Source organism: Lagenorhynchus albirostris, chromosome 17, assembly GCF_949774975.1.
Source record: "Lagenorhynchus albirostris chromosome 17, mLagAlb1.1, whole genome shotgun sequence".
Classification (NCBI taxonomy): domain Eukaryota; kingdom Metazoa; phylum Chordata; class Mammalia; order Artiodactyla; family Delphinidae; genus Lagenorhynchus; species Lagenorhynchus albirostris.
In genome coordinates, this window is record NC_083111.1 from 52,836,276 (window position 1) to 52,854,472 (window position 18,197).

General features: G+C 36.7%; 1 protein-coding gene across 1 annotated transcript in view; it reads right to left on the reverse strand.

Annotated features, from left to right (window-relative positions):
- Window positions 1-18,197, reverse strand: part of RSPO2 (R-spondin 2) — a 161,816-nt gene that overhangs the window by 57,739 nt on the left and 85,880 nt on the right. The window contains exons 3-4 of the mRNA XM_060127796.1: window positions 2,903-3,046; window positions 678-866 (exon numbers count right to left, since the gene is read on the reverse strand). Coding sequence (XP_059983779.1) covers window positions 678-866; window positions 2,903-3,046 — 333 coding nt within the window. The remainder of the gene's footprint in view (window positions 1-677; window positions 867-2,902; window positions 3,047-18,197) is intronic.

Below are 18,197 nucleotides of genomic sequence, written 5' to 3' on the forward strand. Positions count from 1 at the left end.
ACCTGAGCTATGTACACTTCTCCTAATTTGTAAGTGGGCCTAATCCTGTTATTACAGAATAATTACTACAAATCAGCACAATTACTACAAAGACACAAATAAACATACACATACCAGTAGCTGTTTTCCACAAATTATTATCAAAACAAAGAGAACCGGCTAATTGTGGTAACATTAAGACAATGTTTATTCCTCCCAGTGTTTGGGCAAGTTTATTTTAAGTTGTCATCTTCAACTAGTAATGATACAGATGATTTTACAGATTCCATAAACCTTTCTAATCTAAACTGTTCTCAGCTGAAAGTTGGCTACTTCTCTTAGAGCAAAGGCCTGATTTCATAAGAACTGGCTTTTATGGTACATTAGCAAAAAAAAAGAAAAAGTAAAAAACCAGCGCGCACACACACACACATACACACTTTTAGAAATCTCATTTTAAAAGCTCATTTGTAATGTAGTCTTCTAAATTATTTTCAAGGTACCATGAAATTAAATATTCACTTTACATTCTTCACAGTTTAAGCATTCGTCTCTAAGGAAGTGTAACGTGGAATATTCACACCAATGTTATTATCAGGTTTCCCTCATAGATAAATACTTTTTTGGGAGCGAGGGTGATTAGACAGGAGGAGAATTCAGAAAGCACACAGCCCACAATAGGGATTATCTGAACTCACCTCCTGGACAATGCCTCATGGCCATCTTACATCTCCTGGATTCAGCGATCGTTGGACATGGTATCGTGTCTTTTGCTGGCTTTTTAACAATTTGCCGTGTTCTGGTTTCCAGACCCCACTTAAATCCACATGTGCGATTATTTCTGCTACAAGTTCCCCATTCACTCCAATGGCCAACCTCACATCCTTCTAATAGAGAGAAAACAAACACAGATGACAATTTGGTATACATTTCTCCACCATCACCAAATTTACATAGCAGTGTTTCTCTAACTCCCCCACCTTCAGATACCAAAAATTAAGTTGTACAGCCCACAAGACCTGTATACACCTTTCAGAAACTTTAACTCTTTGAATTATGAAGTTATAGATAAAAGTAAATAACTACCACATAAGTACTTTAAAAATTACTATTTGTCTTAGTTCATTTTTTGAAGGGATGCTACTGGTCCATTCTAAAGACATTGAAATATATAATCTTTAAAAGGTTCAACAGCTAAAACCTACAGTAAAAGATACTCTTTTCATACCATGACAGGACACAAAATTTTACAGGTTAATTCTGCATGCCCCCCATGAAAATCACAAGTGTGTTAGTTTTATTTTGGAAGTAAGTATATGATGAAAAGGATAGTGAGTGTTTCGCATTTTCTGATCGTCTCAATTCTTTTAAAAGGTGTCTTACACTGCAGTATATATTTCTTACTCCCTAACTTGATACTGTACATTACCATCGTTTGAAAAGTAAACAAATATGGTCAGATATTTGAAAATGTATGTTTTGCCTAGATATGTAAGCTTTTAGCATCCCCTTTTGTAAGTTCATATAGTGGAAAAGTAGGTTACTCTCCAATACCCTGCAATGAGAGGAAGGGGGAGGAGATAAAAGCATAAAAATATGCAAAGTTAAACCTCCTCATCAAATTCACCATTAAAAACCCCATCACACTAGCAGATGAGGACTCAGGCCTAGAGTCCACACACCATTAGTATTTCCACATTCCAGATCTCAGCAGGCGTCATGGGAACTCTTAGATTTTTCAAAGCTACTTAAGATTTTTATTTAGGGGAATGCATAGGACTCTATGGTTAATTTGTTAATAGTTAAGGGTTTCATAAGCATTTCCACTGAACATTTGTAATAGGTGTGGGTCTTGCCTCTCAAACGAATTCAACGTTTTGAATATGCTCTTCTAGTGACTTTCTTATTTTGCAGTAAGGTGTTGCCTGTATGCATGTATTAACTCACACATATATAGGAATATATGTACACATTTCTTCAAAAACCTCTCATTTAAATGTGTTCTCTGCAAGCTTCCGAATACATAATTACAGACTACTTCAAAATTTCTACAGGGAAAACGTTCTCAATTTAACTCTCCATTTTAAAGAGATGGAAAGCCTCATTTAGAATACACTGCTCTGTTGTACACCATATCAGATGTATAACATGTCAAATAAAATTCAGGCATGGCAGAGGTGGGAGTGGTGAAGATGCCATCACACCTAAGATTAGATAGAGGCATTTATCAAAACGTAGGTACTGACAGATCTTTACCTTTTAATCAGTGGTATAAAATTACCGAACTTTTTTAAACACTCAAAAAATATAAAATTGATAAAATGTGTATTCCTAATTATTACTCACAAACAGCATATATATGTATATTAAATTATGCATTCTACATATCTCAATTTAGTAAAAGTAAAATTGTTTTACTGCACTTTGCAACATTCAGTCAATCATCAACAAAGTACATTTGGCACAAAAAATCTCTTCCCAATTGAATTTTTTTATACAAGTGGCTAAGCAAGAACCTCCATAATTAACACACGTAACAACAGTGACAGACCAGCTAAGCACATGGCACGGCTTGAAAATCTTGTTTTTCTTCTAAACAAAATGCTTTTCTCTAACGGTTACTAATAACTTTATAAGCTAATTAAGAAATGGATGTATTACATAGATAATAAAAACATTATTCTCAGCATTTAAGCGGTTTAACTTAGATGTAAAACTAACAAATTTGGAAGCAAAATGTAATATATGGTACTGCCTAACAGCATAAAGTCAGCAAAGAACTTAAATAATTTTCAGTTCTAATAAATAACAAGAGAACCGATTTGTTTCTATGATGAATACATCCAGCATGCATTTTTTTCCCCCAAGAAACGGGTGTTAAAATAAAAGTTGAAGTTTGAAAGTTACATGGAAAACTACTCACCCACACATTCCATGGTTTCATCTAATGGTGCAAAACCATCTGGACATTCCTCAAAGCAGCGGCCTCTATGCAAATAAAAGCCTACTTTGCACTTGGTACAAAAGTCTTTGCTAAAGCAAGAATCACAGTTTTCTATTCTGCATCCTAAAAACAATTTTAAAGAGAAAGAGAAAATTTCAGTCAAAAATTTACTGGTTTTGCAAATAAAACTTTCACAAACTCACCGGTTAGCTCAATTGGAATTCTAGTGGTCAGAGAAATATGTGTTCAACTCATTTGTTTCCTCATGCCATCTCCTTCTAAATCACTCCTACCTCTTCCAACAGCTCACCACATAAATAGGCTAAGACAAAATTCCAGCCCGGGGCCCTAGGCAGCATGAGACCCTTCAGAAATTTTTGCAACTCCAAATGGGATTAAAATGAAGGATTAAAAAGAAAAACACTCCCCCTACAAATTACATTGCTGGTGGGATTGAAATCTGTTCTGCTCTTCCAAAGACCTACTATGAAAAACACAATGGGAACACTCTAATCAGTATATTCTGTTCCAAGACAGTAAGTAAAATTCTGTTCAATGCATTTACTTTCATCAGAGGGTGTCTTAACTAGGAGGGGTACTTTAAGTCATTTTTTGGAAAACCCATAATACATTTCCTTAGCCTCACAACAGTCCATCAGGGTGAGCAGTGATACCCCTATTTTGCAAATAAGGAACCTGAGACTTAAGTCACAAAGCTGGTAATGGCTGAGTTGGTTCTGAAAGCCCCCAAATGGACTGTCTTCTAAATCTGTTCTCTTTTCTCTATAACACACTAACTGAATTTCGTTGGAAACAGTTGGTGAAAGAGAAATGCTTTCAGTTCTGCTAGGTGTGGTTTTGAATCCCAGCTCTGCCCTTACCAGCTATGTGACTCTGAATGGCTACATGCCTCTCTGAGCCTCTGTTTCCTTCTGTATAAAACAGGGATGTCACTGACTTTACAAGGTTATTGTGAGGATCTACAACAATATATGTAAATCGACTAGCTCATAATCGGTAGTCTGCAGATAGAAGCACCAGTGAATTAGAAACAGAAACATGTATTTTTCCACTAAACCATTCACATTACAAGGTGTAAAAAGAAGCAATAATTTACAGGCTTGTATTCTAGGTCAGATTCCCCTGTATTCGAGGAACAGCTGGGCCAGAGGTAATTGGTTTGTAGGGGTGAAAATAAATAAACTCTAAACTACTCTTCAAGGAGAAGGAAGGAAAGGTCGGAGAATTGGTTAATTGAAAGGAGAGGTTTTCGACAGATTACAGTACATTATTACTTGTAACAGATTTAATTGATGGCAATTAACAGCACATAAAGCTCTATGAAAACTCCCTGGCAACACTTTTATTCTTTTAACAAGCCTCTGAGTGCCAGTACTATATTTGGTGATTTAACGATTCAGAAAAGCTTTAAAAACTAGTTTCCACAACCGAAGATATAATTGAATAAAAAATATAACCAAAACATGAAATCATTGAATATCAAAATTTTGAAAATTGAGAAGATAAAGCCAGAATACAAACACTAAAAAAGTTTGTTAAAATAGATTACATTATAAATAATGACAGTTTCTAGACTTATAAAAAGAAAACGGCAATCTTCACCTTTCAAGTTTGAGTCTAAACATGTTTGCATGTATTAAGTGACCACCATGAAGCAGCTAATTCTTCTAAAATGTTACCCAAATTTACAATTGGAAAACCAACTATGTGTGGGTGAAAGTCCATAGTCAAATTACACTATTGCTCTTTCAGGGGAGGATGGTGGACACAGAAGAATGGTTTATCACCCTATAAAATGTTCATTTGCAGCCTTAAATGCTGTAACCTATATTTTTATAAAACGGTGGTCTATCGCTGGTCAGTAGCTTCTTAATCATGGTCAAAATACATGACCATCATGTCCACAAATTGTTGGTTTTCTTGCTACATTTTTCGAAAAAGCAAGCAGCCCTTCCTGTTAGCAGAATTATTTTCCAAGAAATAATGATAAACATTCCAAAGGATAAAACAGACCTTAAGGGTGAAGAGAACAAAGCATTTATATATTTTTTTAAAAAAAGGACTATACATTTCATAAGTCAATTGTTATGTATAAGATCTGATTGTTTTTTGTTTTTTGTTTTTTTTTAACATGGCCTGCACCTATGAGCTTTTAGGCCAAAAAGTTATAGCAATAAGCATTTGGAAATAATTTTACAAGGTCCTTTCCTGATCTTTATTGTTACTTGTAGCTCCCTTTCCTCATTTCATTCCATGCTCCTAAACCAGTTCACAGAATGTGGAATTTCTGAAATACCTATCATTCTCTCTAAAGTCCCTTAGGACTTCTTCAGGCATAAATCTGGCTAGAAGAAAGCTTAATTATTTGTCCTCAAATTTCAGTACAATAAAAATCTGATGAATTCAAATTATAAAATACTATAACCATGAAAAAGCACAAGGTGAATTATAAGCAATGACTGAGAATAAGCTGTGAGCCCCATCATTAAATGAAAAATGGCAAGTTGCAGGATATATAGAGTATGATGCAATAAAAGCACATATACACGTGTATGTGTACATATATGAAGTAGTGTGAGAAGTTAATTTGCGAAGGGGAAATAGCGGAATTTTGAAATGTTAAAAATTATATTTCTGAGTTATGTGAATCTTTTTAATTGCAATGTATTTGTGTATTAAAAGTAAAAGAGAAAAAGATATTTCAATATACATTTGTGACCTACTTAAATATACAGAAAATGCCACTGTATTTACATTCTAAAAGAAATTCTTTTGATTTTTAAACAGGCAAGAATGAATAAAGGAATGTTATCCCATCCCAATTTTTTTTCAGATTTGGGAGCATGAGGTTATACCCCTTATGTGATAATGCTGAACCTGCCTTAGCCTTCAAAATAATCATTTGACCATCTCTTGCCAGTGTCCTTTGCTTTCATATGTTCAATGGTGCTTTCCAAATCATTAGGAAAAAAGTTAAACATTTTTTTATTCATTGAAGCATTTAAATAAAAGCTCTGATTGGTGCAAAGCTGTAACGACGTCAAGAGCTCCACTGATCTTCCTGGTCTCCGTCACTCTTCGCCACAACGTAAAACCAAAGCAGGCCGCCCACATACTTAGCAGCCTGAACTGACACAATGCGTTCACTCACAAACACCTTTGAGCCGAAAAGTTTTTTGTTTGTTTGTTTTTTGCGGTACGCGGGCCTCTCACTGTTGTGGCCTCTCCCGTTGCGGAGCACAGGCTCCGGACGCGCAGGCTCAGCGGCCATGGCTCACGGGCCCAGCCGCTCCGCGGCATGTGGGATCCTCCCGGACCGGGGCACGAACCCGTGTGCCCTGCATCGGTAGGCGGACTCTCAACCACTGCGCCACCAGGGAAGCCCGAGCCAAAAGCTTTTTAAAGCTAACAGCGGCATAAAACCAACTACACTGCCAGTCTGCTTCTTTTCAGGGATTCACATCAATTCTACTAACTCATTTTTTCATAGAAAAGTAAAACAGGGCTTCCCTGGTGACGCAGTGGTTGAGAGTCCGCCTGCCGATGCAGGGGACACGGGTTCGTGCCCCACTCCGGGAAGATCCCACATGCCGCGGAGCGGCTGGACCCGTGAGCCATGGCCGCTGAGCCTGCGCATCCGGAGCCTGTTGCTCCGCAACGGGAGAGGCCACAGCAGTGAGAATGCCCGCATACCGCAAAAAAAGAAAATTATATATATATATATATATATATATATATATAAAACATTCTCATTACGAATAAAAATTCAAAACAGTACAGAAGGTTTAAAGGAAAAGATAGAAAGTCTTCCTTACCTGATGACACATCGGGCCTACTCCCCAGAAATAGCCACTATATTAACATTTCAGGAAAATCTTTATGTCCATTTTATAAATAAATGAGTTTTAAAACACCAATGGGATCATTCAACAGACTGAAAAACTTTTCAAAAATTTATACTGACTAAGAAAATGGGTATATCAAACTTTACTAAACATGGGTCTTGTCTCTAGAAACCTGGGCTTTAAGTCCTTGTTCAGAAATACAAGACCCTGTTTTATCCAATTTACATGCTTCTAAATTATAGTGCCTCCTCAAAACTGTAATCCACCAAGTGAGGGCTGCCAGTATCGGTTTAAGTAAAATTATTGTCCAAGTAAAACTGTGTCCAAATGCAATCTGATGGGGCTGTCATTAGGCAAGGGAGGCTTGCTCTGGCCAAGAAACAGAAAATAGCCTGGGTACCCTTTCTGTCCTTCCACAGTAGCCATACCAGCTCCATTATAACATTTCTCAAATTATACTCTAGTTCAGTTCAATAGCTCATTCCAAACATCCTCCAAAAATTGAGTATGTGCCAGGTTTTGTGCCATTTTATGAGAACATAAAATTGTAACACCCATTCCCTGTCCTGGAGGTGGAAAAGCCAAAGAGAGGGGGCCATGTGGCACTTTCAGGGCATCGCAACATAGCACAGGAGATATTAGAAGCATGTGCTGGGTACATTAGAGGCAGAGAAGATCCATTTCTGTTCTGCCATTACAAACTTTTTTTTTTTCCAAGCTCTGAATTCCTTGTTTCTAACACAGTGCTGGACACATGGTCGAGTTTTAGTGCTTGCCAAGTGAATGCCATTTAAAAACTCAATTCCATTATATTTAAAATCTCATTTGAATGCTTAATATGAGATTGTTTCAAATGCACTGTAAATATCTTTCATAGAGAAAGAAAATCTATGGTTGCTGGTAAAGGACTACAAATCTTATGGGAGGAACAAATAGTCCAACACCTGAAAACGAGTATAATGGAGAACGCAAATATTGATGTGTGGCAGGTCATGTGTGCTATGGAATTTGGAACCTCCGCTGAGCAGGTCTGAGAGAGACAGAGGGGAGAGCAGAGTCCTGGGAGGGCGACTCCTCCAACGTAACACAACGGCGATGGTTCACGTAGTGCGTGACACCCGATGAAGAGGGGCCGGAATGAACTGGAGGTTAGATGGGTGACGTGGCTACTCGGCTTTAGATGGCTGTGGGTGGAGAATTTCACCTCTTGTTTTATTCAGTTTCAAAAAAGGAGGTAAAATTATAAATTATTTGTGGTTTTAAGTATTTAAGTAACAATTAAAATGAACAAAAATGAAGTAAAGTTCAAATTAGGGCTTGGTCTAACTAGCAGTAAGAGGTCCCCATAGATTACACATGAGAATAACGTGATCAAAATGGTATCTGGTTTGTTCCCTCATTTTGGCAGATAACAGCCCCTCGGAGCCAGGCGCCAGGATGATAGCTAGAGGGAGAGATGAAGAAGCAAAGTTCCTGCACTGCAGGATATTCTGTCTACTAATAGGAAAGGTACCCAGGCAGGCAACAAGGTAATAATGTAACTACGCTAAAGTCTTTACAGTGAACTGGGGAGAGGGTATTTTCAGGAAATTAAGCTACCTGAGAGCAGGGATAGAGGGGAGGTAAGGAAAACCACTGAGAGTCTCATGCTCTAAGAGCTAACAGTCATAGGGAAAGGAGTTACAGTGAATCAACAGAACCAACAAAGTGGGTGGAGGAGAAGATGAGCTGAGAGAAGAGAAAGATCCAGTTATCCCCCTCCCCTGCCTCTTCCTTTGGTGCCGCAGCTCTCAGGGCCTTGACACACCGAGAGTTTTATTTATCTCCCCAGCAAAATCTAGATGACAAAAACCACCTCTTATTTGAATATCTCAGAGCGGCTAATAATATAAACAAAAAAATGAAAACCTTAAATGAAAAACAGAGAAAAAGCAGCCTCTGTTCAACCCAACTGTGAACACATAATTCTGTAGGTTACAATCAATTATTAGAGAAAGAAAAGAATCAGTGAGGTAGAGAGGACCTCAGACACACACTGAGGAATCTGTTATTTCTTGGGCCCCAGGGCTGTGGGCTGCAGGCTCCTCAGCACACTGTGAATATCCAACCGCCTCTTGTTCTCTAATTGCCCTTTCGTGTCAGCTTCCTGGCACCTCCTTCAGAACGTGGCATACACACCCCTGGTGGGCGGCTGGGGGCGAGATTTAGTCTTCAGTTAGCAGTTGCAAGGATCAAAGAGCATCAAGTCAACCCCTGGAAAACCCTAGAGGTTTCTTGGCCCAGTGTATACTAACATCTGAACAGATATTAAAGGGACAGGTTGTTCCAAAAGACATTTGAAATTAGACTTTTAGCAGTGTTTTCACATGGAAAGTACTAGACTGTGCAACTTCATATGAGGTTTCTTAAAATTGTTTAAATATTTTTAGGCTTCTCTAACAACTTCAAATACTGCTGTTTAACATTCCTTCTCAAAACTTGCAATGGTTTATAAATATCCCTAAATAAAGTTTTTAAGCTTTATGTTACACAAATCATGCCTTTCTAATGTGTACTATTGCAGTAATCCCATTAGAGTAGGGGCTGATGAAAACTTATGACCTAAAATCTAAAATTACATTTTTTCTAGTAGGGTCTAGTTACATGCAGCTCATCAGAAGCTTCATTATATTTCAACCTAAAGAAAATAAAGGACAGATTCAGAGGTTTCAGGACTCAGTGTTTCATACTTACAACTGAGCTATTTGAATGATGATGCAGTAAACCAGCATTAATTTCACTAAATTAAGAGAAGATCCAGGGTAGAAGTCTGTGTAAAACCCACCAGAGTGGATTTAAATAAAGATTGCCTTTATTAGCTAGGAGAGTTAGCATAGAGTGAAATGCAACTATGTCAAGTGCAGAACAGGACATTTCAAACAAGAGCCAAGGCAGGGAATAAGTACTATGCTGAGAATATAGTGGCCTTTCAAATAGTACAGTGGTGAGCAGGTCTGAGGTTACAGTCTTGGCTCCCTTACTGTTGTGTGACCATCAGCAAGTCAGTAGAGCTATCTTTGCCTCACCTTTAAAAAGGAGGTAACATCAGGCCCTATCTCAGAGTTGAGAGAAGTCAGAGGTTTAATAGAGGCAAAGATCTCAGCATAATATCTGAGAAGAGAACGTGAGCTATTATGAGTATAAAAATTTGCCAACTAGGATAGTCCAAGATGGCGGATGGAAGGAAGCTCAAATAAGGTACCAAGACACTGCATGTATATGGGTATATGTATAATTATTTTAATTCTATATCCTATACATTCATATAATAAATTTTAATTATATACATATGTGTGTATATGTATACATATATATATATATATACACACATACATACATAATGTACTACTTAAATGAAAGGCATTATCCAAAGACCACTGTCTACAGTAAACATAGTAGCTTTACCCTTGTTTAGGTCATACGGCTAAACAAACTGAATACAATCATTTGTTGAGTACCTACATAGAAAGTCATCTACTTCAAACATTCAGAGCCAGGATTTAGGAAAACTGAGATCTAAATGCAAGTCTGAATTGGGGGGAGGGGCGGGAAATTACATGCTCTTTGTGCCCTACTTCCTTCCCCATCAGATAGGAGGAGAAAATATCTGACTTACCTATATCATATCTTTGTTCAGAGTATCAAATTAAAGGTGAGAACAAAAAGAAAAGGTTAAAAGATACCACATAAAATGTGTATTACTTCCTAGAGCTAAATAAGCCTAACCTTCAACCAATACTGCGTCAAACATGCAGCACCCACTTCCAAGCGCTATAAAGATGTTCAATTTATGAAGTGCACTAAACATGGTCCGTCATGGCCGTTAGGGCAGTGACCACAAGGATGGGAAAAATCATGGCCTGGGAGTAATTTTAATTCTCAAATTGCAGTTAGGTAGGATGAATGGACTCAATCCAGAAATGTATACATTGCTTTTCAGATAATTATAGAATTCTGTTTTATATGCCCAAAGTGCCCTTTATTTCAACTTCACAGGATATATATGCTATCAAAAATTGTTTCCTCCTGATTTATTTTAACTTAAAGTGTTACAACACTTCTTAAAAAAAAACCCTCAAATTTGTAAAATATGTTGCTGGGAGCTTCACTGTGACATCTATTTTAAAAATTATATCTTGCCCACCCACACAAAGAAATCTGAAGAAACACTGAGGCTTGTGTAAAATCATGTGGTCAAATAATAAGGAACTATAAAAATGTTGGCTTCATTTCTCATATGTTCGAGTGATGGATATTTGAAATCATTCTCAAAACAACTGCAATTAAAACTTGGACACGTTTGCTGGGAATACAAAGCTAGGTGTTTAAAGGGCTTTTTTCCCCCCATCTAAAGGGGATGAGAGAGAAGGACAACTACCTCAGAATAAAATAGGAAAGAAATGTGACAGTAATGAAAAAAGTTAAAAAAATTATAAACCAAATTAATATCTCTTATCAGATTTTAAATTCCTACCAGTAGCAGATCTCTCATCTTGGTTACTCCTTGTGCTTTTCCTTTTTTGGTAAGTTGTCACCCTTTCATATTAAGGTGGAACCAAGGCAGGTTAATAAATTTCAGACCTAAAAAAGACTTAGTTGAATTTTTCCAAATGTTGGAAAATGCAAATCTCTCCACCCAACTAACAGTAAAGCATATGTAAGCTAATATATGTCTTGCCCTCCACTCAACCTCCATCCAAGGAAAACAAGGAGACTCTCTGAATCCCTTCACCCTCCAAATAGGCAAGAGCAGGAATAGGCAAACTTTTCCTGTAAAAGGCCAGATAGAAAGTATTTTAGGCTTTGTGGGCTACACCGTCTCTGTCTAAACCACTCACCTCTGTTGTAGAACAAAAGCACCCACAGACAGTATGTAGGTGATTAAGCATGACTGTTTTCCAATAAAAATTTATTCACGAACCCTGAAACTTAAAGTTAATATCATTTTTGTGTGTCATAAAATACTATTCTTTTTGAATTTTTCCAACCAATGAAAAATTTGAAAGCTATTCTCACCTCAAGGGTCCTACCAAAAAGGTGACAGGACTGATTTTACCACTGGTCATAGTATGTTGACTATGATGCCTAGAGAATGATGGAAATCCATGGAGTACATTGAAGGAAAAAAGAAAAGAATTTCATTTTTAAAACACCAAATGGTAGCATTAAACTTAGAGAGGCATAGTGATGTCTTATACACACCATCTGGCAGTGTGTGTAAGAAAAATATCAAATGAATTTGAGGACTCTGAAATTATTTCAACATAGGGATAATATTACTTCAATGTTTTACTTCAATGTTTTTCACAGTATATTGATAAATAAAAAAGGGTGACTCCTTATCAGTTAGTAATAGGTCAAAATTCCACCCTATTTTAATAAGCTTTTAATTTCTTGATTATATGTGGCATTGACTTCTCAGCGAAGGGGTTGACTGAAGAGAAAAAAATAATTTTACAAAATAATGTTTTGGCTAAAACCTGCATCATGTTTATATCTAGTCCTATGGTCTGATATCTTTACCCAGCTCTGTTTGTGAAGGTAGCTTTGATGATAGAAGTAGATACAGCCTTCACTGTGCCATGTAGTGGCAGGCAACACTTAGGCTCGTAAGTGGACTTCTCAGAACTTCTGTTATCTGCTCTGTAAATAGGGATAATACTATCTCCCTCATAGGATTGTCAGCAACAAATGAGAGAATGTACAGGAAAGCACTTTAAAAACTAAAGTGCAAAATAGATGCCTTACTTAGACAAAGGGAAACAGAGCACAAGGTAGCATCTGCCTTTAACAGAGAATGATGCTGTCAAACTTGGGTCTATCCTGAAATAATAGGCTCATTCAAGAGAGCTACCAAACCCACAAGAAAATTAAATGTAAGCTTGAAAAAGATTTCCTCTATTAAATATCTGAACAGACTTTTAACATTCCAAATATTAGTATCATCATTTAAAATTTTTAAATATAAGTAGTATTGAAAATCACATAGCCATGTTTACCACAGGGAGGAAAATATACATCCTAGCTCTTAGGCTATCTATTTGATATAATTTGTCATCCAGATCAAATAGCAAGAAAGAGTACCCTTTGAGTTTTCTCTAGCAGTTACCCAATACAATTAAAAAAGGGTCTCTCTTGCAACAAGTAGTCATGGCACTGCTACCCTAGACCAGTATATTAAACATCTGCAGTGTGAAGGTGAATAACCGTAACTGAAGTTGTTAACAGTATCTCCAACCTGGCCTACATATTAAATCCTTGATAGTTTAACCATACCTTCAAATCATAATGCTCAAACTAAGATTGCTCAAATCATAATGCTTCAAATCATAATGCTCAAACTAAGATTGCTCGACTGCAGCTGCATGAGGACCTCTGTGATCTTTCAAAAACACAAGTTAGTCATGTCATTTTCTTGCTTTAAAATTTTTCAATGGCTCCCTTTCACTTCCAGAATCAGTTCAAACCCTCGATTTTCAAACATAAGATCCTTCTTGATAGACATACCCATCTACTATCCTCACTTCATCACCGTGTACATTTCACCCTAGCCATGAAGTTTCCTTAAAACTCCCCATACTCTCCCAGCACCCAGACGCCCATGACAATAATTCTTCTCATAGTTGTTAATAACTATGTTCATTATAATCACCCTATTAAATGGAGAGCCCATGAAAAAGAGCGTGTCTTATTCTATTCAGTATTCACAGGGTATGGGTACTTGACACAACAGATGTATCTACTGAATGACTAACAAATTTAATATTAAATCTCTTTCAGGTTAGAATAAACACTGAAACAGAGTTCACCTTGTTTGTTTAAAACAAAAATACTTAAATTATAAAAATCTCCATTTCCAAATTAGGCACCAATTTATTATAAACTACACTGAAGCGCTTATGTCTCATTTTTTATCTTTCTATAAGACATAAAAGTAGGCATATTCCTGTAAACCAAGTAGAGATAAGGGTTGCAAGAAGAGATTGAACACAGCAGAAACTAGACTTTAAAATTCATATAAAGTCACAAAGAGATCAATATTAAAGAAGTGAATAGCCAATAGCAAATAATACTGTGTTACCCAGTATTTTCTTAATAGATACTCTTGAGAATTATTAGAACTAGAAGGTTATTATTCCAGCGTCTGTTATGTATTTGTCTAAGCTTGTAAACCTAGTTAGTGCAAAAGCTCAAATCACAGCTCAGAGTTCCTTCCAATTCAGTGCTCTTTTATTTTTTTATAAATTTATTTATTTATTTTGGCTGTGTTGGGCCTTCACTGCTGTGCACGAGCTTTCTCTAGTTGCGGTGAGTGGGGGCTACTCTTCGTTGCGGTGTGCGGGCATCTCATTGTGGTGGCTTCTCTTATTGTGGAGCATGGGCTCTAGGCATGCGGGCTTCAGTACTTGTGGCTCGTGGGCTCTAGAGCACAGGCTCAGTAGTTGTGGCGCATGGGCTTAGTTGCTCACTGGCATGTGGGATCTTCCCGGGCCAGGGATCGAACCCGTGTCCCCTGCACTGGCAGGCAGATTCTTAACCACTGTCACCAGTGAAGTCCTCAGTGTTCTCTTAAAGTGATTTTCCACAAATTGATTTCTCTCTTTAGAAAACCAAATGTTTTGCAATCCTTAATGGGATTTAAACACTTAAACTGACCATTCATTTAAAAAATAGTCAAAGAAACTTTGAGATTTTTCTAATATTCAGGTTTATAACTGTACATAATAGTTTTGTCTACATCACATGGTTTATTTTTAAGGAACAGTATAATGAAAAGAATATTCCATTGGAGTCAGTAACTCAGACACTTAGGCCACCCTGCTACTGACAAATTGTATGACTTTGGGGAAGCACTTCCTTCATAAGCCTCAATATGCACATTTGTTGGGGTTGGGTGGAGAGGGAGAGAAGAAACAGAATCAATTAGGTTTCTTCCAGATCTATGTGTACAGTTTTTAATTAGTTTAAGAGGACTTCTACATGCCTGACAGAGGCCTTGTGGGGTTGTGAACACACACACACACACAGGTTGGTCAGTGAAAGTGTTTACTAATTGAACAAAACATCTCCTTTAAGAACTATTTGAAATATGCTGTTATTACTTGCTTTCCTCAGCACAAAGCAATAAGCTATTGCTTACCTTTATCTGAACTTTGTTTACAGACTGAAAAGATAGGAAATAGTTCACAGTATATCCAATTTAAATTAATAGAAAATAACCCACAGCTAACATCATGTTCAATGGTGAAAAGCTGAAAGCATTTTCTCTAAATATCAGGAACAAGACAAGGATGTCCACTCTCGCCACTTTTATTCAACATAGTTTTGGAAGTCCTAGCCACAGCAATCAGAGAAGAAAAAGAAATAAAACGAATCCAAATTGGAAAATAAGAAGTAAAACTGTCACTATTTGTAGATGACTTCATACTATACATAGAAAATCCTACAGATGCTACTACAGAAAACTACTAGAGCTCATCCATGAATTCGGTAAAGTGGCAGGACACAAAATTAATACACAAAAATCTGTCACATTTCTATACACTAACAACAAGAGATCAGAAAGAGGAATTAAGGAAACAATCCCATTTACCATTGCATCAAAAAGAATAAAATACCTAGGAATAAACTTACCTAAGGAGGCAAAAGACCTGTACTCTGAAAGCTATAAGATGCTGATGAAAGAAGTCAAAGATGATACAAACAGATGGAAAGATATACCATGTTCTTGGATTGGAAGAATCAGTATTGTCAAAATTACTGTACCACCAAGGTAATCTACAGATTCAATGCAATCCCTATCAAATTACCAATGGCATTTTTCACAGAACTAGAATAAAACATTTTTTAATTTGTATGCAAACACAAAAGACCCCAAATAGCCAAAAGAATCTTGAGAAAGGAAAACGGTGCTGGAGGAATCAGGATCCCTGCCTTCAGACTATACTACAAAGCTACAGTATTTGAAATATGGTACTGGGGGAGGGATGGAGTGGGAGTTTGGGGTTAGCAGATGCAAACGAGTATATATAGAATGGATAAACAACAAGGTCCTACTGTACAGCACAGGGAACTATATTCAATATCCTGTGATAAACCATAATGGAAAAGGATATAAAAAGGAATGTATATATGTATAACTAAATCACTTTGCTATACAACAAAAATTAACATAACATTGTAAATCAACTGTACTTCAAAAAATATAGTATGGTACTGGCACAAAAACAGAAATATAGATCAATGGAACAGGATAGAAAACCCAGAGATAAACCCACACACCTAAGGTCAATTAATCTATGACAAAGGAGGCAAGAATATACAGTGAAGAAAAGACAGCCTCTTCAGTAAGTGGTGCTGGGAAAACCGGACAGCTACATGTAAAAGAATGAAATTAGAACATTCCCTAACACCGCACACAAAAATAAACTCAAAATGGATTAAAGACCTCAATGTAAGGCCAGATACTATAAAACTCTTAGAGGAAAACATAAGCAGAACATTCTTTGACATAAAGCACAGCAATATCTTTTAAATCCATCTCCTAGAGTAATGGAAATAAAAATAAACAAATGAGACCTAATTAAACTTAAAAGCCTTTGCACAGCAAAGGAAACCATAAACAAAATGAAAAGACAACCTACAGAATGGGAGAAAATATTTACAAATGATGCAACCGACAAGGGATTAACCTCTAAAATATAAAAAACTCATACCACTCAATATCAGAAAAAGCAAACAACCCAAACAAAAAATGAGCAGAAGACCTAAATAGACATTTCTCCAAAAAAAGACATACAGATGGCCAAAAAGCACAAGAAAACATGCTCAACATTACTAATTATTAGAGAAATGCAAATCAAAACTACAATGAGGTATTACCTCACACTGATCAGAATGGCCATCATTGAACAGTCTACAAACAATAAATGCTGGAGAAGTTATGGAGAAAAAGGAATCCTCCTACACTGTTGGTGGGAATTTAAATTGGTACAACTGCTATGAAGAACAGTATGGAGGTTCGTTTAAAAACTAAAAATAGAGCTACCATATAATCCTGCAATCCCACTCCTGGGCATATATCTGGAGAAAACCATAATTTAAAAAGATACATGCACCCCAGTGTTCACATAAGCGCTATTTACAACAACCAAGACATGGAAACAACCTAAATGTCCATAGAAAGATGAATGGATAAAAAAGATGTGGTATAAGGATTTCCCTGGTGGCACAGTGGTTAAGACTCCACACTCCCAATGCAGGGGGCCCTGGTTCAATCCCCGGTCAGGTAACTAGATCCCACATGCATGCTACAACTAAGAGGTCACATGCCACAACTAAGGGGCCCACCTGCCACAACTAAGGAGTCCACCTATCACAACTAAGACGCACATGCAACCAAATAAATAAATAAATAATTTTTTTAAGTATGAATTGTAGCAAATATTAAAACAAAAAAGATGTGGTATACTTATACAATGGAATATAAATCAGCCATAAAAAAAAGAATGAAATAATGCCATTTTCAGCAACATGGATGGACCTAGAGATTATCAAAATAAGTGAAGTAAGCCAGACAGAGAAAGACAAGTACATGATATTGCTTATATGTGGAATCTAAAAAAGTGATACAAATGAAATTATAAACAAAACAGAAATAGACCCACAAACATAGAAAACAAACCTGTGGTTACCAAAGGGGAAAGGGAGGGGAAGGATAAATTAGGAATTTGGGATTACCATATACACACTACTGTATATGAAACAGATAACCAACAAGAACCTACTGTATAGGGTTAGGGTTAGCACAGGGAACTATACTCAATATTTTGGAATAACCTATAAGGGAAAAGAATCTGAAAAAAATAGATATATATGTACATATAGCTAAATCACTTTGCTGTACACCTGAAACTAAACACTGTAAATCAACTATACTTCAATAAAGACTTATGTATCATTCACACACACAAAAATTTAATAGAAAAGAATCACCCAATTATCCTCATTATCATCAATGCTGGCTCATTAAAAGAATTGAAAAGGGCTGTCACTTGGTCAATAGTAACCTACCAGGTTGCTCCATTATACCATCACCTTCCTAGATAATCATGTTTAGCATTTCAGCAAGAAATTTGTTTATCTTTAAATGATTTTAAATGCTAAAAGTAGTTAATATAAATGTCTTCATAAAACGCAAAAATAGTTTCAACTTTTAGCTTGCCTGTTCCACAAATTTATAAAGTGATCCCTCTTTCAAACAAATTGAAAAGAATTCCAGGAAGCATATAGCCCAGGAACAATGAACATGGGTTGTCAGCCGACACATGTTCCAGTATCAACTCCACTACCAGATTCTGAACAAGTGA